Genomic DNA, 22,481 nt, shown 5'->3' with positions numbered 1-22,481 from the left:
TCTCCCCCAGGGCAGCTCCGGCACTCCCAGCGGGACCCTCACGCAAAGCCCCCACCACGCCCCAGCAGCTTCCCGGGCGCCACAGAACGCTCGCCGCTCGGGCGGTCTCCAAGTCGCAGAGCTTCCCGGCGTAGGCGTGAACATCCGGGTCATAGATTCTTAAGGACCAATGAGCGGAGGAACCGTGAGCCAGGAGGCGGGGCGAAGGCGGGACATGATGGCCGCCCCCAGTCAGCCGCGTCCGGGGGCTTGTGGGTGTTGCACCAACCGGTAGCTCCGCCACTGGGGACTCGCTCTCTGCCTCACCTGCCGAGCCTTCGTCGGGCCAGGGCAGCTCTGGGAGGCGGCGGCCAGAAGGGGAGCCATGGGGACAGTGCACGCCAGGGTAAGAGGCCCAGAAACCCGCGGGCTGCGTGACCTCTGGCTGGGCGCCGCGGGGGACGCCCTCGCGGCTGCGGCCGCGGTTGCCCTGGTGAGGGGACTGCAGGGCTCCGAGGCCGGTGCGGAACGGGGCCGGGGATCTCCGCCTGTAGCGCCCCAGCGCTGGGCCGCCGCGGGCCGGGTGGAGGAGGCCGCAGAGATGCCTCCAGCAGGTACCGCAGGCTTTCGAGCAGAAAACGGATACTCAGAGGAGGGGCGTGACTTGCCCAAGGTCACTTAGCGAGGCAGTGGCCCGGAAAGGACTCTCGGGCTTTCCGTGATGTCCTACAGCGGAGGAATAAGTTCTTTCTATCCTTAGCGGTTTCGGGCGTCTTAGTTCCTCACCTGTCACCTTTTCCGAACTCTCCCGCCCAGCCGCTCCTGGGGTCTTGCTAGACTCTTAGAGCACGAAGTAGTGTCTTCCAACCCAGACCCAGCTAGGAGTCCTCGTGTCTCTTGGTTACCGTGCAAAGACGGAACCTCGCTGAGCTTTAGTATACTCCTTTTAAAGTGGAGGCAGTGATAGTACTCACTCACCGGGCTGTTAGGAGAATTGAAAGACAATACACGTAAAGCACTTGCGTGGGTGCTTAGCGCGGCACCCAAGCTGCCCAACTGCTCTTTATCGTAATCTTAACTGAGACGCAGAGAGTGACACCGAGGTCACACTTGTCCGAGGTCACACCGTTAGAGCCTCAGAATGTTCTAAAACTCCGACCTCCTGAGTCCCAGCCCTCAACACAACTTCTCTTCTACAACGTGGATTGTTTGAGTTGCCCTGCTGAGAAGTTTTCAGGAGTTTCCCAAAAGAGTTTAGCACAGACTTCTCAGCCTGGTGTGCGGGAATGGACTTACCTTTCATTTCCAGATTCTTCCTGCAAATGAAACACCGTTCCTCTTTCGACACACTCTTTGGACCGTGCTGTTGGGCGGAGCTTCCTCTCTCATCACTCACCCCCCACTCCCATCTTCAGCTGGCAAAATAGTCCCATCTTTTAGAACTCAGTTCAAGTCACTTCCTATATAAAAACCTCTTTATCTCTCCTCATTTTGGATGTGTTGCCAACCTCCTTGACATTTCTGCTCTGGTGCCCTGTCTTAGCTCTGCATTTTTGACTTATCCTTTTAAAGTCTAAGTTTCTAGATGACGGTAGGAGCTGCATTTTACTTGCCTTGCATCCCTTGTAGCATCTTCGCAGAGTAAGCATTCATTCGTTTATTCAACTAATATCTACCGATGGTCAGCTCTGTGCCTGGCACTGTTGTAGGTGTTAGGAGTACAGGAAGAAAAGTCTCTGCTTTTATTAAGCTCCTTTGACACTAGAACTGCTGCTCCTTTGATGAACGTATTGACAAGAAATAATTTCAGTTCTTTAATTTGGCCTTTACATTTCACTAGCCAGCGTTGTTTGAATTTTGGTCAGGACTCACAGTAAGAAAACATCCCATATTTGCTATCTGGTACCTTCATGCATATGTGAAACAAAAGTTTTCTGAAACAGTATTTACCCTTGATACCTATTACTTTTTCTTGTATTTTCTATCTGATTCTAGTCTATAGCACTTAAAGGATGCGGCTCATAACTCATTAGATTTATTTCATGTCCTATTTCTCCAGCTAGCACTGCCTTGCCTAGTGCCTGGCACGTGGCGTTCGATAAAATTTGTCGACTCACTAGTAGACCGATCTGCTTAAAGGTTAGAGGCTAGATCCAAATATTTATTTTAATTCATTTCACTAAATGCTTACCTGGACACTGGAATGTAAATTCTGTGAGCGTGAGGACCTTGTAAGCGCTTGTCACATAGTGGGTGCATATTTGGAGAATGAATAAATCTCTAGTAGTGAAACAGTTCATTTAGGACATCAGGCTTTGGTGCAGTGGTGAAACTGTAAAGACATCACCTTTTGAATTAAAGGCTAAATTTCAGATTTAAGAATACCAATGGGTCTAGCATGTCTTTGGTGAGGTGTGTTTCATGCTTTTGAGGTTTTAGGAACCGTAATGGAAATTTTTTAGCATAGACTTTATGCCCAAAGTCTATTTGTCAAGCATTCAGATTCAGAAGAATGAATATGTGCGTATATTCCTAACCATAGTATATGCTCTGCATAGACAATATGCGCATCTATGATATACTGTTTTGCACTACATAAACTTAAATACAGAAAGCATATTCATGAAATGTTGCATTAAAAAGTTACTGTCGGGCTCCCCTGGTGGCGCAGTGGTTGAGAGTCCGCCTGCCGATGCAGGGGACACGGGTTCGTGCCCCTGTCCGGGAAGATCCCACATGCCCCAGAGCGGCTGGACCCGTGAGCCATGGCCGCTGAGCCTGCGCTCCGCAACGGGAGAGGCCACAACAGTGAGAGGCCCGCGTACCGCAAAAAAAAAAAAAAAAAAAAAAAATGTACACAACAAAAACGAAAGGATAATTATGTGAAATAAATTCTGTTTCTTTGCCCAGCATTATCTTCCCTTTTTACTTATGTAAATAATCCACTTCTGTCACTGAGGGAAGGACTGGTTCTGTCTTATTCACGGCTGCATTCCCTGCTCTTTAGGGGACAGTAGGCACTCAGATGTTTATGAAATGTGAGAACAAAAGAAAAAAAATCATTCATTCCATAAATATTTGAGTATTTCTGATATAGCAGGGCAGATAAAAATAAGAAAAAGCAGTACCTGTAAGGGTCATAAATTTCCTCCAAGAGGTGTCTTGTGAAGGAGGGCCTGATTCTCCCTGAAGAAGCCAGGGATGGCTCACAGAGGAGATGGCACTGAAGGTGGTTCTTTCAGCTCTTTCGGGGGAGGCAGGTAGTTAACCTGGGTGGAGAGAACCAGGTGTGCACAGACACAAAGGTGAGGGTCGGGGGTGGTGGGGATTGAATCTGGAGTAGCAGGTGGGGGCCGCATGGCGGAGGTCCTCATGTGCCCTGCTAAGGAATCTCATTGCATGTGCCCCTGAGGGCACCTTTGAGGACTGTCGGAGTCTTTTAGGGCAAGGATGGGAGAGAGGACATGGCGCTGTCAGGCCATTACCTTTCCAGAGGACCAGTGGCATGATGGAGGATGTGCTGACAAGAGGCCGTGAACATTCCAGGGAGAAGGTGAGAGGGGCCCGGAGTCCCCACTGCTCCACATTCTGCAGATGTCAGACGCTCCTGTGTGCTTCAGAAGTGCTTATCTGTAGAGAACTGGTGGAGTGAGGAAGCAGCCGGATATGGTTCCCATAGTTTTCCCCAGAGTTGCCTGTTTCTCCCATCACCTGGTGCCACACTAGACCTTCTGAATCCATTTCCACGAGTGTCTGGGAATCCCCGTATATATGTAATAAATACACAATGTTATGTGTTTATTATTATACATACTATTATACTGTCATGTCTCCATAATTATTATTGTAGAATCCTTTTTCAGAAGATGCTAGAATGCTTTTGAGACAGTGTCAGTTCAGACTGAAGGAAGGGACTGCTTTCTGGCTGGCCCGTTTTATGAGCATATGCAGTTCCCCTTAGTGTGTGAGACTTTCTGAACCAAAACGAATTATGAGTCCAGAAACATATTTTTTACTAATTTGGCTGGTTAATATAATTATCCTAGAACGTATCCAGTTTTGACTTAAAAAATTAGGATACTTTCTATAACGGGAAAGCAAAAAAAAAATTTTTTTTTTTTGGTCTTCAAATGGGCCTCAGGTGTACAGAACTAGGTGCGGTATAGTCCTCGGTTCATGGCATAGCCACTGTAGGTTTGTGCCTGACCCTTTCGCTGATGAATTTTCGTCTTTGCTTTATGAATTAACAATACTCTGGACAGCGAGGGGTCAGCGCCAACCTAACACCTGTGCGTCGACAGCCACTTATGCTGCCCGTGTGCCCCCCAGCCTGCTGCCTTCAGCCCCAGAGGGCACCGCGGTCCTGAGTTTTCTGGGGCACCGTCTAAAGACAAAACTAAAAGCTTTTTTGTTGTTTTTTTGGGTTTTTTTGGCTGTGTTGGGTCTGCATTGCTACGCGCGGGCTTTCTCTAGTTGAGGCGAGCGGGGGCTACTCTTTGTTGCGACGTGATGTGCAGGCTTCTCATTGCGGTGGCTTCTCTTGTTGCGGAGCACGGGCTCTAGAGCACAGGCTTCAGTAGTTGTGGCACGTGGGCTTCAGTAGTTGTGGCATGTGGGCTCTAGAGCACAGGCTCAGTAGTGTGGCGCACGGGCTTAGTTGCTCTGCGGCATATGGGATCTTCCCGGACCAGGGCTCGAACTCGTGTTCCCTGCATTGGCAGGGAGGTTCTTAACCACTGTGCCACCAGGGAAGTCCCAAGCTTTTTTTTTTTTTTGCGGTACACGGGCATCTCACTGTTGTGGCCTCTCCCGTTGCGGAGCACAGGCTCCGGACGCGCAGGCTCAGCGGCCATGGCTCACGGGCCCAGCCGCTCCGCGGCATGTGGGATCCTCCCGGACCGGGGCACAAACCCGCATCCCCTGCATCGGCAGGCGGACTCTCAACCACTGCGCCACCAGGAAAGCCCCCAAGCTTTTGTTTTTTAATATAAGTTCATTTATCTGTGGTTCCTCCCTCCCTTTCAGAGTTTGGAGCCTCTTCCAGCCAGTGGACCTGATTTTGGAGCATTAGGAGAAGAAGCTGAATTTGTTGAAGTTGAACCTGAAGCTAAACAGGAGATTCTTGAGAACAAGGATGTGAGTATCCCGTTGAGGGCTGGACAGAGTTGTTACTAGAAACACTTGCTTCCACAAGCTGCTGGGGAAACATAAAGGGATTAACCTGTGTCGACACCTTTATCAAAGGAGAGTTTGCAGCCAACTACATTTCAGAAAGACTGGACACTTGCGGAAATAGTTTCTGGTTTTAGCGGAATAGTTTTTCCTTGGTGATTATTTACGTGGCAAGTGTAAACAAGCAGATTTTTGAATTTATGTTACAAAAAAAAAAAACCCAAAAGTATTTCAAAGAGAAACTCAAATTATGCTTAAGTTTATTCTTTGTTCCCTGCTCCCAGAAAACAGACCTTGGGTCTTGAATAAAAGTTTTTCTAAACTTTGTTGCCTTTGAAATTAAATACAGTGGGAGAAATGTAAGCACATTTTTCATTAATTCTTTTTTTTTTAGATGTTGGGGGTAGGAGTTTATTAATTAATTAATTTATTTTTGCTGTGTTGGGTCTTCGTTTCTGTGCGAGGGCTTTCTCTAGTTGTGGCAAGCGGGGGCCACTCTTCATCGCGGTGCACGGGCCTCTCACTATCGCGGCCTCTCTTGTTGCGGAGCACAGGCTCCAGATGCGCAGGCTCAGTAGTTGTGGCTCACGGGCCTAGTTGCTCCGCGGCATGTGGGATCCTCCCAGACCAGGGCTCGAACCCGTGTCCCCTGCATTAGCAGGCAGATTCTCAAGCACTGCGCCACCAGGGAAGCCCCCATTAATTCTTTGCTTAAGATCTTAGTATAGTATTCTGATGACCTGGAAGTCATACGGTTCCCTACCACTGCCCATTATCCCTACTTGATTTGTCTCTGTTGCTCACTACCATCTACTGTACTGTGTATGTTGCCTATTTCTCTCCCCTTTAGAATATAATCTCCATAGAGGCAGGAATTTTTATGTTTTGCTCACTGCTGTATTCTCAGTGTTCAGAATGATACTTGGTTCATAGGTAATCAGTGCATTTTTATTGAATGAATGAATGAAGTGAGCATTTATAGACAGGTGAGAGGCTCTGAGCCAGCATTTATCAGGCTATATTGAAATCCACACAAGATCTCTGGTAAAATACATGCCGTTACTACACCAGGTCACAGTCAGCGTCATCCAGAGGCCAGTGCTTGGGGAACATTTGGGGAAGGATGTATAGGGGACCTCTGCACCCTGCCTGGGGTTAAGACTGACCTGGTCCTTGGTCACCTGGCTGCAGAGACCTTGTTGATATTCACAGGAAGTAAAGACCTAGTCAGTTCAAGTGACCAGTTTTTTGAAAAGGTGAGGAATTAAGAAGCGTGGATCATTAAATTAAAAAAAAAAAAAATCTTTGAAACTAATTTCAGACATTTGTCTTTAGCCTCAATGCCTGATCTCTTGCCCTGTCTGGTACTCAATAATCTGCGTCCCCTTGTCACGTCTAGGTGGTTGTCCAGCACGTTCATTTTGATGGGCTTGGAAGGACTAAAGATGACATCATCATGTGTGAAATTGGAGATGTTTTTAAGGCTAAAAACCTTATCGAGGCAAGTATTCCCTCTGCTTGGCCTTCTTGTCCATTCCCTTCTGAAGATCCCATGAAGCTCTGTGTGCTCACACACTGAGTACCCCACCCCAGCCTCCACGGATGACCTTGCCGCCTACGCTTAAGGGGGCTGAGCCCCCTCAGTTCCCAGAAGCCTCCCACATACTGACGTGCATTTGCCTTCGCCCTTATCCCGGAGAAGAGGTGTCTGTCCGCCCGTCCACGGCTGGCCCCTCTCTGTGTTCCTCACAGCCGTCCCAGCGCTGCCGTAGAGCTGGTGGCAGTAGGTGTTGACCCTTCCCGCACCCCGTTAGCACTCAGTGTGCTTCCCCTTGAGGGCCCTCAGCGACCGGGGGCGTGGGCTCTTGGTAGTTACCCACCCTCGCCGTCTCCTCGGGCCTTTACTCTGTTTATCCATTGGGGTCTTTCCTGGGTTGCACTGTCGTCTTCTCCTCCATGGCTTCCTTCTGTCCTTCTGCCCTTGGCACCACATCTCCCAGCCTGGGCAGAGTCGCCAGCAGCCTCCTAAGGCCACGTCCAGCTGCCTTCTTCCAGTCCCCGTTTTACTTGACCTTTCAGCAGTGTTCGGCCATTCCCACTTTAAAAAACTGTATATATTTTTTTAAGCTTAAAGTAACTTTTTACTAAGTAATCTTTTTACTCAAGTAACGGCTCACTTGTCTGGTCTTCGTGGGGCGCTCTTCTCAGGGATCGGTACTTCACACCACATGCTAAGCCACCGGCCTAAATGCTGCAGCCACCATTTACATTCCTGCATCTTAGAGGAATACAGTCTCTGTTTTTATTATTATTATTTTTTCTCTTACAGGTAATGAGGAAATCTCACGAAGCCCGTGAGAAATTGCTTCGTCTGGGAATATTTAGACAGGTGGATGTCTTGATCGATACATGTCAAGGTGCATATTATGGTGCGGTTTCTCTTTGATTCCCTCCGTCCTCCAGGATCACAGACACCTTGTGTCCAGGCAGAGAGCACCGGTGGCCTCAAGGAAGTAACTGGATCTTTACGTCAGGCCGAGGGAGGACGGGTGACTTTGAAGATGCTGTTGTCTGAGCCCCTGGATGGTACCAGGGCTCCGAGAAGGATCTCCTTCCGAGAAGGAGAGAGCCAGGCTTTTCTGAATAGCCCACCCCAGCAGGTGTCCGGGTGGGCTCTTAGCAGACTCCACCCAAATGTGTGTTAAAGAGGAGGGCAGTAGGAGTCAGATTTCACTTTGGGTTTTTGTTCATTTGCTCGTTTGCTGTGTGATATTGGGCAATTCTGTCCACTTGGTCAGTGTTTATTCTTTCGTTAATGAGTCCCTGCCATGGGGGGAGACAGTAGCAGACAAGGCATAGTCTCCTGAAGGAGCTTCTGGTCAAGTGGGAGAGTGTCGGGGACAGACAGAGAAGTGAGGACAGTTTGTGCTGTAAGCGGGGGATGCTGGAGGAGGAAACTTGGCCTCTCCTGGTGGGGCGGAGGGAAAGACGGATCAGAGATTTCCCGGAAGGGGTGATACATAGCTCAGACCTAAAAGATGTGTGTGAGTTCATTTGGGGAGCAGGGCTGATGAGGAATGTTCCAGGGAGAGAGAGAGTGTTTAATAGGCCCAGTGGCCAGAGAGAGAAAGGGTCGTTGGATGGACCACAGGGCTCCGTAGAGCCAGAATGCGGATGTGGGGAAGGAGAGTGCTGAAAGACAAGGCAGGAAAACGATCAGGGGACTGCATCGTAAAGGACTTACTACGTGGCTGCAGACTTCATTCTGAGTTGAGTAGACAGTCTCTTGAAAAATACATATTTGGAATGAATCAAGGAACAAGTGAACTCTTCAGGATTGAGTGGAAGATAGTTTTGAGAAGATAAAAATGAAACAGTAGGGCTTCCCTGGTGGCGCAGTGGCTGAGAGTCCACCTGCCGATGCAGGGGACACGGGTTCGTGCCCCGGTCCGGGAAGATCCCACATGCTGTGGAGCGGCTGGGCCCGTGAGCCATGGCTGCTGAGCCTGCGCGTCCGGAGCCTGTGCTCCGCAACGGGAGAGGCCACCACGGTGAGAGGCCCGCGTACCAAAAAAAGAAAAATAAAAAAGGAAACAGTATATGAAAGTGCTTGCAAAAATATAAAATACTATATGAATGAAAGGGATTTCCATTATCTGGAATATGGATTCATCTGTGACTAACAGAGACACCAAATACCAGTGGCTTAGGCAAAAGAGATCTCTTTCCATGACAGGTGGGAGACCACCATCTGGGGCTGGTGTTGTCATAGCTCTGCTCCCTGAGGTCACGACCTGGGGCTGGTGTGGTTTTCTCCTCGTGCTTGTCACTTCACCGTCTCTAGGGTCCCCTGGTCCCTGCGATGGCTGAGCACCGTTCCAGCCTCAGGAAGGAGGAAGGGAGGGTGAAAGGGCACACCACTCTCCATGAGCGAGCACCTGTCCCAGGTGTTGTACACGGTTCTCCCCTCTCATCCCACGGCCACATGGAGCTATAGGGCAGGCTGGGAAGTCAAGTCTGTGTGGCCACAGACCCAGCCAACACGCGAGGATTCAATTACGATGAGAACCATGGTTCTCAAAGTGCACCCCCAACCAGCAGCTCTGCTCTCCTGGGGACCTGGCAGAAAGGCACATCCCACTGAAGCCGTCTGGCACGGCGGGCCCTGCAGGTGACTGATGAGTGCTGAAGCATGAGACCCGCTGGACTGGTACGCAGCGAGAAGGGGTGCTGGGAGACCACCGGCTGTCTCTGCCCCTTGGAGTCGCGGCAGTAATAACAGAAGTGTCTGTGCTGGGCTCCGTGGGGAGGGTTTCTGTACACGACCCAGTTGGGGCCTTACAAAAACCTGGTGAAGTGTCATGGTTATTCTTTTAGAAAAAAACATTTTTCAGCTAAGGAAACAGGCTCAGAGAGGTTTAAGCAACTTGCCCCTGGTTGAACAAATGCGTGACAAGAGTGGCCCTTGCCGCTGCCCCGGAGGGCTTGCTTGGTGGCATTTAGTTTCAGCGCTCTCCTGTCTGTCGTAAATGTGACGTGTATGTGGTCAGCTGGTCCACTTCTGTCAGTGGTTCTCCGCCCTGGCTGCCTTTAGAATTACCCGGGAGCTTTTAAAAAAGAATGGACGCCATCCATTTGTCAAACACCTAGAACGTACAACGCCGAGAATGAAGCTTAGTGCGAGTCACGCTTTAGTTCGTAGTAACGTGTCACTGTTAGTTCATCAGTTGTAACAAACGCACCACACTAGTGCAGACTGAATGAGAGGGGAAATGTGTGTGGGGGGGTGAGAACTTTATACTCAGTTTTTCTATAAACCCACACCCGCTCTAAACAGTAAAGTCTGCTAATTAAAAAGAGAAGTGGTGCCAGGGCTCCACCCTAGACCAGCCGAATCTGAGGGTTTGGGAGCCAGTGCCTGGGCGTCTGTGTCTTGACAGCTCCCAGATGCGGCTGGTGTCCAGCCAGGGCCGCAGGGTCAGCCCCGACCTTTCTGAGGGGCGCCCAGGCTCCTGCCCGCCGGGGCCCACAGTGGCTGAGGGGTAGCTGCCCTGAGCTCAGGCACCACGCCCCCGGCTTGAGGGAGGACAGAAAGATCCACCTCCTCCATCTGTGTCGACGTGTTGCGTCTCCGCCAGGGTTCCTAGGGCCCCTCTTGTCACAAGAATTCCACGTTGTAATGTCAGCTGAATTGAGGCCCCAGGTATTCTCAAGGGCCTCACTAGTAGGGGAACAAGTACGTTTGGCAAATAACGTAAATAACGTGTGTTTAAGTAAAGCTGCTGCTGCTGATTCCTTGCAGCAAAGTCCATTTTTGATATCTTCCGTTTGGCGTCGAGGTGTAACGGGATTTTGTGTGTGCATGTTCTTGGGCTTTAAACCCAAGTGTCTTGTCATTTACAGCAGTGGGACCAAACATAAAACCGCGTACTGGAGCTGTCTTAATTGTTTCATCTTTTTCACTTATTAGGTGACAGTGCTCTTCCCAACGGGTTAGATGTTACCTTTGAAGTAACTGAATTAAGGAGGTTAACGGGCAGTTACAACACCATGGTTGGGAACAACGAAGGCAGCATGGTGAGATACAGGTTTTTCCCTTCCTAACAGTGGAACTTTCAATTGTGAGCTTTGAAAACACGACTGATGGTAGTTTTGGAACTCTTTCATGCCCCTCAACCTTTATTGTAAACTGTCCCGTGGCCCTCATTAATCTTAGAGTTGATGATAACCTGCTTTGTTATAAGTGTGGATTGTTGGGAGTGATGTGGGCATATCACATGTTCATATTACTAGTTTCCTGTTGAAATTCCACTAAACCCCAAACCCGTAGAGTTGACTTCTCTGGGCTTCACAGTCAGAAGGTTTAGCCTTCTTGAATTCACCAGGTGTGTGCACTCAGCGGAGGCAGGCTTGAAGGATGAAGAGCGGTCACAAATGAAAGGCAGACCCGCATCTACATTTTTGTTCTGTTTTTGAGTGAGTCCCTGAGCTCACGCAGTCTTTCTAAACAGTTATCATTCCTTCCATTTAAACCCCTGCTATTTTCTTTTCCTCCTAGGTACTTGGCCTCAAACTCCCTAATCTTCTAGGCCGTGCAGAAAAGGTGACTTTTCAGTTTTCCTATGGAACAAAAGAAACTTCGTATGGCCTGTCCTTCTTCAAACCACAGCCTGGAAACTTCGAAAGAAAGTAGGAAGCCAAACAGATCATTGAGTTCAGTGGCCTTGTTTAAAAGTTAAAATAGGTGGCTTGTTTGTGAAAAGAAACTTTGCGGAATCAGCTGACCCTTCTGCAGTGTTACAACAAGCCCATAGATTTCCCCATGAAGATGAACCCCTGAAGTATATTTTTAAATCTGTTGATTTAAATGTGTACAAGTTATAATCACTGTTTCAGCTTTTAAAGCTCTGTCCCATTGTCTCCTAGTTTCTCTGTAAACGTATATAAAGTTACGGGCCAGTTCCCTTGGAGCTCACTGCGCGAGACAGACAGAGGAGTATCAGCCGAGTACAACGTAAGTAGCTTTTCAGTCCTTCCCTTCGGACACTGGAGTGGGACCAAAGAGTCTGTTGATTGATTGATTCCCAAAGACAGCAAGCGGGGGCGGGGCCGGGCGCGCACAGCCACTGTGGTCTGATGCTCGGAGCCTCAGGCACTGCTGCTGGGGTCGCCCTCTGTTCTCTGCCCTGCCGGCCGGGCACCTCTTCACTAGCCAAGTGCACGTGCCGGGGCCAGAGAGTGGCTGATCTCCATGGTGGCAGCTCCTTTGACCTGGTCAGATTTCTTCCCTGCTCCTGACTTCCTGGGACACCATCTGTTTGTCCTTCCTGTACCTGCTAAGGTCGAAACCTGACAGCCAGTGAAAGTTACTTCAGGTTTCTGGAAGCTTTCATCATTGGGTTACAGTTAGCTGACGTCTAGCAGGATGCAGCGCGTGGAGTTACTATCGTTTGACCATTTTTTGGCTTTACGGTGAACGCTGCTCTTTTTTTCCTTCCTTTCTAGCTCATCCTTATTCCTCCCGTCCTGTTCTAGGCTTTAGTTAACGAGGAAAGACCTTGAGACACAATCCCGTATAAAAATAGTTCCCCAAGTCTTCAGACCAGCAGCCTCAGGCTCGCCTGCAAATTCACGGTCCCGAGTGAGCTGCTAAGTGAGCATCACCGGGAATGGGGCCCAGGAAACTGTCTCAGCACGCCCCTCGTCGCCCCGTGACTGTGGTCTGAGAGTCCCCAGTCCCTGCCCAGGCTTGCCTCCTGCTGTGCGCTCGGCCCCCTGTGGGCACTCGAGACGCATCAGCCACTCGTGCTTCTTACCCTTGCAGCCCAAAGTCATGAAAACGGAGTGCTCCGAGGTAGCCAGGAGGGCACAGCTCAGGATGGAGACGCACGTCCATTCTCACCTCGGTGTGGCCGCCCTACTCCGTGTGCAGGGGGTTGCCCTCAGACCCTCCTGCCCAGTGCTGGGGACGCGGCAGCCGACACCCTGGCAGACACTCTTCTCTCCAGCCCTGCCCTCCCGCAGGACGCGGAGGCTACCGACAGGGTGGGAGGTTTCTCCCCACCTTTCTCTCCCGAGACCCTTTTATCTCTTTCTTTTAAGCCTTTTTGAAAGAGCAGATCCTCAGGAGAGTAGAAGCACCTTGTTTGTCCACATGGGATAGAGATGCAGGACGTCAGAGTGTTGGAATAGGCTGCGAGAGAGGGCAGGCAAAGGGACGCAAGGGCTGGAGCTCCTGCAGCTGCAGCCCTGCCGTTGAGAGCAGAGGCTGCGGAGGAGAGAACCGCATCCTTCTCATGTGTGTCCTCGGGGTCTGCACCAAGTAGACCGAGACTGGGTGGGCCATTCCGACCCACTGGGCTACGCGAGCCCAGTGGCATCATCTGGGCCCTGCCTCGTCCTCCTGCTGGGAATCCAGAGACACAGATGTGTCTCCTCTGAGCAGTAGTGTTTCTCCCGTCAAGAGCCGCCTTATAAGGGAGGGAGGAAGGCTTTACGTCAGCTCTCCCCCTCCCACAGGCATTGGGAAAGTAGCTGAATCTTGGGACCCTCATTGCAGAAAAGGCGGCTGGGCAGGCCTGCCCTCCCACCGTCTGCCTCCCCAGGACCTGGCCCGGTGCCTCGTGGCAGCTTCACGAGGAATCGTGCTGAGGTAGTGGCCCCACGTTGTCACCCTGGAAGCCCCGTGGGCTGCCTGGGCCTGAGTGCCGCGAGAATGCCCAGCGTGGGACTCCCTCTGGGGACCATGACGTGGCCTGGCTCCAAGGCCACCAGACCACGCCGTTCGCTGTTCAAAACCAACCTGGGCGTTTCTCTAAGACGGAAGTCTGAGACAGGCTGGCTTGGCTTCAAGGGAAGAGGGTCAGGCCAAGAGGCGGGTCCCGCTTGCCCGGACCCCAGCGTTCACTTGGCTCAGGCCTCTCTGGCCGCAGGGAGGAAGCTCTTCACTCATGTGTAACCTTGTCTTTTAGTTCTTCTCCAGGGGCTGATGTGGGTCATCTGGGTCACCTCTCCTGGCTACAGACAGCCGGCGGGGTGTGTGTCCGATGGTCTTAGACTGGAAAAGAAAGCAGTCGGTTACAAAGCTGTCTGCAGCTTTCAGACGAGCCACCCCGTCTCCACACCCAAAGCACAGCCCTGCCCCTCATGCAGTTTTTCCCTTTGATCGTGGCCATGGCTTTCTCCCCTCCTCCCTTCTGCCTGCCTGCTCTGTTCCCTCCTTCCCCAGCTTCCCTTCGTCTCTTCCTGTCTCCCATCCATCATTAAAAACATCGTGTCTTAGCTTTTAGTCCGTCCATTTAGTGATGCCTCATCCCAGGACCTGATTTGGGACGGCCCCCTGTCCACACAGCATGGAAGGCTGATGGTTTCCCGTGTTTGCCTGCAGTTTCCCATTTGGAAGACCAGCCACGCTGTGAAGTGGGAGGGCGTGTGGCGAGAGCTGGGCTGCCTTGCCAGGACAGTGTCTTTTGCCGTCCGAAAAGAGAGCGGGCACTCGCTGAAGTCATCTCTCTCGGTAAGGGCAGATGTGTAGATACTTTGACGCAGCTGTGCCTTAAGTTGGGAGAATAGCCTTTGCCTCCATCGGGAGGGATTGAGAAGAGTCACAGTTTGGGTGGCTAAAATGGTGCCTCCTGGTCACTTTGAATTTCTGGACACAACCTCATGTCATTTTTTCTAAGTAACATCAGAGGTAACGGGCAGTGGCGTGCGTAAGAGCCGACTGTGGCATCTTAGTCGGGAGCTGGCCGAGTTGACTGGTCAGGGTGTCGAGCTCCCTGAGAGAACCGAGCCGGCGGTGGGGTCGGGATGGCCCCCCCAGTGGGTGGGACTTGTTTCCCCGACACTCCCAGGTCCCTCACGTGTAACGTGGGGTTTCCGTAAAGATTAAGTGTCGCAAGAGTTGGGGAATGCTTAGCACAGCGCCTGGCATGCAGTTAGTGCCCAGTGAGTGTGTGGTGTTGTCAGCGGCCTGTGTGAGGTGCAGACGCCCCCGATCCGCATCTCTTTCAGCACGCGATGGTCCTCGACTCTCGGAACGCTTCCATCTTACCGAGGAGAGGTGCTTTGCTGAAGGTGAACCAGGTAGTATTCCTTCCCCTGTGACCTCTGCAGACTCCGTGGCCCTGGAGGGATAGGGCATCATCAAGGGTAGTCACGTTTTTAATACAGTTTCCTCTCACTGTGAAAGTCCTTCTAGAATGGCTTGCAAGGGTGTCCGTCCCCCTCGGGGTTCTTAGCCCTGGATTTGCTCCCTGTAGCTCAGGCTTTGCCTTCACAGAGCACAGAGTCAGGATAAGGTTCCGGTCTCTTTGATGGTGTCACTTACTAGGCCAGGAGGAAAGTTGTGATTTGATGGGAGTGATTTCCCTGGTGACCCTTGAAGAACACCCAAGGCAGGGGTTGTAACTCACATGCCGGGAGGGCCTGACAGGTGACCTTGGGGAGAAGCGGGGCTCCGACGCTCTGTTTGCCTGATCTCAGTGTCAGAGGAGCAGCTAGAAATCAGACTTCCATAGGAAATGTGCCATGTTGTAAAAGGTAGGCTGATTTTGTTTTCCCCGCAAACACTGATTAGGCCAAACAAGCCGTATCGTCCTTAGCAAGCTCTGTAATGAAGTGTTGATGTCGCCAGTGTTTTACTCTCACACGTAAGGAATGCCATTCTCTGCGGTTACTCAGTGTGCTTGGTGATTGTGTACCTCTGTCAGGCCCCTGGTACCGTCCAGAACAACTAGGACGTAGCTTCTAGGAGACAGAAGTGGCGTGTTGCCTTTCTAAGCATACAGAACAGCAGACTTAACCGCAGTGATGCTGTTTAGAACCCTCTGTAACAGGTCTGTTGGCTCCCTTTGACCTGAGGACCCTCGCCCACAGGAGCTGGCAGGCTACACCGGAGGGGATGTGAGCTTCATAAAAGAAGACTTTGAGCTTCAGCTGAATAAGCAGCTCATACTTGATTCAGTGAGTATCTCGCCAGAACATTGTCACCTGTGTTTTTATCTCTTGTTTTTGGAATCTTAGAAGATCTCAGTTCCCGAATATCTAAAACACTAAAGAGGTCAGAACACTGATGCTTGAAAGCCAAGCGCTTGATCTTTTCAGTTTAGCCAGACTTGAAGCTACCTTGGGGAGAAGCGATGAGCAGTCCCTTGAAAACCCATCTGTCAGTCATTGTACGTAAACGAGCCCCTTCCCCACTTATCCGCTCAGGGCTGTCAAGCACGTGTGTCTGGAGGACAGGGCTGCCGCTTTCTTCGTCTCCTTATGTTACTTCCAGAGAAATTCTTCGTCTTCACCTTGTTTTGCTAGGTTGTCAGGGCTCTGGGTGCCTCCAGGAGTTTCTCTGTTAGCCAGTTTGGTTTAGTTCCTCCTGATCCCTCAGGACCTTAGGAGTAAGTGACTGGATCCTGACCGAGGCAGTGGAGCCCCAGGCTGGGAGACACCATGCTTATTCTCCAGTCTTCCCAGCGCCCGGGCGACTGAGGGACGGCTCTCCACACCCCCACTGCCTCCTTAGACCCTGGGGGCCAGGAGTGAGTTTTAATGAAGTGGGACATGCTTTTGTTTTAGAATCATTTATCACTGCTGCCGGTCAGTCCTGGACTCAGTGCACTTCAGATTTGGTTCCCCCCTTTCCCCTGCCACTGCCCTTCTGGAGGCGGCCAGGGGCTTCTCGCTCAGTTGGGTGAGCTCTTTCCGGTCCCCTTCTGTGCTCCCTCCGTGGCACGCTGTCAGCCACTGTTGACTCCATTATGACTGCTTCTCCTTCTCAGCCTCCTTTCCCCCCATCCATGCACCCACCCGCCCCTCCCTCCTTCCCACATATACTGGCTCCCAGGCACTGTCGGAGCACTAAGAATACCTCAGTAAATAAGCACAGTTCCCGTTCTTACATGCAAATAGATTTATGTACAGTTCGGCAGGGGTTCACAGGTGATGTGGAGAACGATCCAGCAGAGTTAAGGGACAGAATGCCGCCAGGGGGTGCTGCCTTATCTTCGAGGGCCAGGGGAGGCGTCTTGGATGAGGCCCGTAGCACTTAGAGCGACTTAAGGTGAGCCCTCCACCCTCGGTGGCATCTCCCCAACAGCTGGTCGCCCAGACACCGCTGAGGGAGCAGGGCGGGCTGACCAGGCCCAGGGTGCTGCCGGCTGAGCCGAAGACAGGTCGGTGAGTTCTAGTGACCGACCGTGGAGTTTCAGCTGGGTGAGGAGGGGGGGCGGGGCAGGAGAGAGCGAGGGGGCCGGTCCGCAGGTCCTGCTGGCACTGAAGGCTTGGGGGGCTGGTGCTAGAGGGAGCAGCTGGAGAGGTCTAGGTGCTGGGGGTGCCTGGGGGCCTTGGGCCCTCGTGGTCGCCGAGATCAGCGGGACACGAGGCCCGGTGGGCTTGTCTCAGGTGGGGAATCAGTTCTCCTTGTTGCCCCTCCTTAGGTTGGGACCATTAGGCGGGGGGAGGAGGACAGTGTGCCGGGAGCGCCTCGTCGCCAGGGGAGCTGCTCGAGAGCGCGCACGGCTCTGGCGCCTCGCTTTGTTCCGCAGCATCTGTCACGCTGTGGAACAAAGACTTGAATTTCTCAGAATAGAGCGTTCGCTTGGCCTGCTCTGCCCACTCTGTCCCAGTTTTCGTCTGTAATCCTTCCTACGGAAGCTTCTAAAAAAGAGACATCTGAGCAGCTTTGAAGGACGTGGGACTTTGCATGTCCGAGAGAGGACAAGGTGGGCAGAGGCGTGGGAATGCTCGGAGAGGTGGGTAGGTGGGGGCCACGGCGGAGGCCTGGGGTCGGGGGCCCAGAGAGCATCGTTGTCGTTTAAGGTATCCCTGGGTCAGTTCTGTGCATGGATTACGTGGGTGTGAAGATTGGATCCCTGACCTAGGGTTAGATCACTGCCCCTGACCTGTTAGAGGCAGGGCTCCGTCCCCGAGGGTTGGATTGGAAGTATGTCTCTTTGCATTTCTTAAACGCAGCAGTCTTGCACCCACTACCTTCCTTCTCCTGAGATGCCGTGTGCCCTCAGTCCTCTCAGGTTTTGAGGCCGAGCCAAAGAGGCCTGGGTGGATGCAGAATCCCTTGTCCAGGGCCCTGGTCTCCCCCTTCAGGCCATGGCTTGTCCCACTGGGTTTGGCTTCTCGGAGAGGAGGGAGCTGCCCTGTGTCGGCACGGAATCCAGGCCCTGCTTAGGCTTTGGGCTTATGTATAGTATGTCTTTGTTCGAAATTTGAAGTTGCCAGTTATAAAAGTATCCACAAAACACTTCGAGCTGTAGTTCTTCCCCTGCAGGAGCCAGGTGTTCCCCTTCCGCAGCCCTTGTGCCCCGACCCAGAGCTCTGCACGCTGCAGGCACTGGGCACGACCAGATCTCAGGGTGTTTTCTGTCTGCTAATGCTCGTTGGAAGGAAAGAAACAGTGGAAGAAAACGGTTGTTTGTTTATATTTCGACAGGTTTTTTCAGCATCTCTCTGGGGTGGAATGTTGGTACCCATTGGTGATAAACCGTCAAGTATTGCTGATCGGTAAGTAATAAATGAATGGGTGGTTTGCACATGGTTTCCTTTGGATCTTTCTACTTGGTTTATTAGAAGATATTTTAGAGAAGTTTAACTATTTAGGAAAGCAGATATTTCGAATTTTAATTTACTTTTATGTTTAAGCTAATTTCAGAGTACCCAGTATACCTCATACTTAATATTTTTCGCTTTTGGAGCAGAGAGATACTTTATTATACTAACAAGTTTGTATTCTCTTTGAGTATGAAAGAATACAGTTCATACATGTTACAGAAATATAAAAACAGAGAAACATCTAAGGAAGTGAAAGAGTCCTGCTCATTGATAAGCACAGTTAACATGTGGGACTACGGTCGACTCTTGAACAACCTGAGGGCTGATCCCAGGGACGCTTGTAGTCGGCCCTCCGTATCCACGCTCCCTCCACAGCCAGAGTCAGCCAGCCACTGGTGGTGTCGTGCTGTAGCGTCTGCTGTTGAAGGGTATCCACCCGTAGGTGGACCCACGTGATCAAACCCACGTTGTTCGAGAGTCAGCTGTATTTCCTGTTAGCCAGTATTTTTGCGGGTGTGTATTTGTGTGAGCGTGTATACATATAAATTCACGTACACATCTGTATTAAAGTGTTGAGATGCTGTATTTTGAATGCAATTTTGTGTCCTCCCTGCTTTTTGAAAATTATACAGTAAATCAGTTCACCAAGTCATGGGAAATTTTTCGTAAGCAGCATTTTAATATTTCGTTATTTGCATATACGTAGCACTGTGAAGAATATAACTTTGTAAATAATTTTTGTTCGTTTTATTTTCTGAGGACAGATTCCTCAATGTGGAATTACTGTCTCAAAAAAATATGAATGTTTTTAAGGCTCACAAAGAATATTGCTGGAGCCTGCTTTTCCGAAAACTTGCTCTTTTAGTAGTAGCTTCTGCTCCTGCCAGCAGAGGGTGAAGTTGTATTTGTTGCTATTATTAGTTGCTATTAGTAGAAATACTCACAATTGTCTTGGGGTCAAGGAGCTCTTTCTTTAATCTTGCATTAGTTAAACTGTTGTTTTAGCTTAACCTAGTTCAGCCTTTTTGGATGGCAGTTTGGGAGTAGAAAAAATTTTAATTTCTAAACTCTGAGACTTAACAGTTTCACCTCCGTGAATCTAAGGTACAGAAATGCATTCATAAGAGTACAGAGACTTATGTACAAGGGTGTCCATCGGGGGCATTATTGAGACCAGCAGAAATTCTAAAACTACCCGTAGGGAAGTGATTGAATTCAAACACAGCCATTCTAAAGGGACTGTGTAATCATTAGAAAGGATGAGATAGGTGCCCCTAAGTTAAAATTTCCAAGCAAGTATGTTGAGTTGCTTGCCCTCTGATCAGGGGCAAAGCTTCTGTGTGCACGTGTGTGTTTGCAGGTAGCACCTGGAAGCATCTGGAAGTCAACCACCAAACCAGTGACCGTAGTCACTTCTGGAGATTGGAACACAGTGGACAGTAGGGAGGGGAGGAGGCTTTTTACTTTTTGTGTTTCCTGAATCATTTTAATTCTTTCAAAAGAATGTGTGTGATTTATCATTTAAAAAAATAATAAAGGGACCTTGCTCTTTGTTTCTATAATTAATGAGGTATTCAGAAAGGCTTTGCTTAGAAATCCCAGATAGTAAAGACACATTTTTAGACTTTTAAACTCAAGTTCAAATGAATAAATTCATAAAGGCTTTTATCCAGTGGGACAATGAGAAAAACAGTGCCCTGTTCCCTTTGTGCTGAGACGTGGGACGTTTGTGGCACCACAGGTCAGTGAGAGGCTGGGGGCGTCAGCTGGTGTGGCTTCCATGACAGCCGTGTTGGAAAGACCATACACAGCTTCTCTGGTCATTTTAATTCATTATCTAGTAATTACCGTGGTCTAAAATCGGGTTCTAAGAAGCTGTTAGATTTTATAGCAAATAGATGGGATTTCTCATTTTTTTTTTTTTTTGGCTGCGTTGGGTCTTCATTGCTGTGCATGGACTTTTCTCTAGTTGTGGCGAGCGGGGGCTACTCTTCGTTGCAGTCAGTGCACAGGCTTCTCATTGTGGTGGCTTCTCTTGTTGCAGAGCACGGGCTCCAGGCATGTGGGCTCAGTAGTTGTGGCTCACGGGCTCATTAGCTGTGGCACGCGGGCTCTAGAGCGCAGGCTCAGTAGTTGTGGCGCATGGGCTTAGTTGCTCTGTGGCATGTGGGATCTTCCTGGACCAGGGATCAAACCCGTGTCCTCCGCATTGGCAGGCGGATTCTCAACCACTGCGCCACCAGGGAAGTCCCTTTAATATTTTTTTATTTCATTGTTTTCATTTTACTCAGATATAGTTTAAAAGAGTGTGATAACCCAGTCCATTAAGGAACACAAGGAATTCATTTTAAAAAATTTTAACATACACTTTTTTTCTAATTAAAAATCACTGTAATATAAAAAAATTAAGATAACAATAATTCTATTTTGGTCTATTTCCTTCTAGTATTATTTTCCTCTATTTGTAAAATTCAGATCATTACTATTATATAATTTGTATCCTGCTTTTTTTAAAGAAACTTAATTAACTTAATTTTTAACTTAATTATCGTGAGCATGTAGGAGGCTGTTTTGAAAAGGTGCTGCGTGATGAGTTCTCATAGACTTCAGATAATTCCTTTATAACGGACAGTCCACCTAAGTGTCTGTTTGTGCCTTGTATCTCACCTGTGTCCCCAGAAGTTTGACGTGTTTGTTTAGATGTATAGTCTTAGGTTAGATTACAAGCTTGGGTCTTTATGAAATTTACCATCCTCCCGTGCGTGTTCCTAATCCTGAAATGTTCCACCACGTGGAGATGTGGACGACCCAGTAGCGAGTGTGCGCCTTTTGCACTTTTGTCGTGCGGTGGAGACTTTCTCCATCGGCTTTGCTCTGACATCTGCATCCTCTTCCAGGTTTTACCTCGGGGGACCCACAAGTGTGCGAGGGTTCAACATGCACAGCGTTGGGCCACAGAGCGAAGGTCTGTCGTTCCCCACAGCACACCAGCTTGAAAAAATCGAAATTACGCTTACTTCTCACTTTTGAGCGCATGTATTTGTTTAAATCACCGCAATAATAGATACTCGTATTTCACCAGTGGAACTGGCACCTAACAGCATCCACCACACAGCAAGCACAGAAAGGTGTTTGTTGAGGAAACTGTAGAAAATGAGAAAAGATAGCTAAGCGGAAGATACACGGCAGTCACTTGTGATCCCATTGGCCAGAGGTGACGTGTGTGAGCATTTTGTTGTTTAAACTTGCACATCCGTGCACACATGTGTTGTTTACATAACTGTTCTAACCTGTTTCTCCTGCCACCCCTCAGTAACAGTGTATGAATAGATTTTTATAGGAATAAGTACTTTGTCATTTTTAATGGCGGCTTATTTCATCTTACCGACAAACTATAATTTTTTTAAACTAGTGCACTTTATTTAAAAAAAGTTTTTAAAATATATATATAAAATAACTTTAATATTACAGTAAACAATAAACATGCATTTTTTAAAAAAGACTTAGATAAAATACAGCTAAACATTAATTATGGTTTTATCTGGGTGATGGAAATTATGAATAATTTTAATAAGCCTTTTAAAATGCATTTCTGCACTTTCCAAATTTTCCACGAGTTTACATTAAGCTTGTTTGTTTATTTATTGAGGTATAGTCGATTTACAATATTATATAAGTTTCAGGTGTACAACATAGTGATTCATAAAATATTGACTATATTCCCTGGGTAATGGACTTTGTTTTTGAGAGCACTTTTAGGTTAGCAGAAAAATTGGACACAAAGTACAGAGTTCACTGTACGTGCCCGTAGCATCCTTTATTATTAACATCTCGCATTAGCGTGGGACACTTATCACAATCGATGAGCCAACACTGATGTGTTACTACTAACTAAATTCCATAGTTCACGTTGGGGTTCACTCTTTGTGTTGTAAAGTTTCATGGGTTTTGACAGTTGTGTAATAGCATGTATCTACTGTTACCGTATTTTATAGAATAGTTTCACCACCCTAAAAATTCACCGTGCTCCACCTATTCATTCCTCCCTGCCTTCCTCCCCCTCAGTTACTGGCAACCACTGACCTTTACTATCTCCATAGTTTTGCTTTTTCCAAAATGTCATATACTTGGAATGATACAGTATGTACCCATTTCAGACTGGCCTTTTTGACTAAATGATATGCATTTAAGTTTCCTCCATGTCTTTTTTTTTTCTTTTTTGGTCAGTGTACTTCTTAAATTTTTGTTTATGTATATATATATATATA

The 22,481-nt window shown here is 49.2% G+C and overlaps 1 protein-coding gene across 1 annotated transcript in view; it reads left to right on the top strand.

Moving 5' to 3' along the window:
- Positions 1-239: 239 nt before the first annotated feature.
- SAMM50 (SAMM50 sorting and assembly machinery component) overlaps positions 240-22,481 on the top strand; it is a 32,299-nt gene continuing 10,057 nt past the window's right edge. The window contains exons 1-12 of the mRNA XM_065887113.1: positions 240-385; positions 5,005-5,115; positions 6,551-6,652; positions 7,481-7,568; positions 10,622-10,728; positions 11,210-11,340; positions 11,578-11,665; positions 14,039-14,167; positions 14,665-14,736; positions 15,529-15,615; positions 18,095-18,165; positions 21,111-21,178. Coding sequence (XP_065743185.1) covers positions 365-385; positions 5,005-5,115; positions 6,551-6,652; positions 7,481-7,568; positions 10,622-10,728; positions 11,210-11,340; positions 11,578-11,665; positions 14,039-14,167; positions 14,665-14,736; positions 15,529-15,615; positions 18,095-18,165; positions 21,111-21,178 — 1,075 coding nt within the window. The 5' untranslated portion in view covers positions 240-364. The remainder of the gene's footprint in view (positions 386-5,004; positions 5,116-6,550; positions 6,653-7,480; positions 7,569-10,621; positions 10,729-11,209; positions 11,341-11,577; positions 11,666-14,038; positions 14,168-14,664; positions 14,737-15,528; positions 15,616-18,094; positions 18,166-21,110; positions 21,179-22,481) is intronic.

This window comes from Phocoena phocoena, chromosome 11 (genome assembly GCF_963924675.1).
Source record: "Phocoena phocoena chromosome 11, mPhoPho1.1, whole genome shotgun sequence".
NCBI classification, from domain to species: domain Eukaryota; kingdom Metazoa; phylum Chordata; class Mammalia; order Artiodactyla; family Phocoenidae; genus Phocoena; species Phocoena phocoena.
This window is presented reverse-complemented; position numbering and strand designations above follow the sequence as displayed.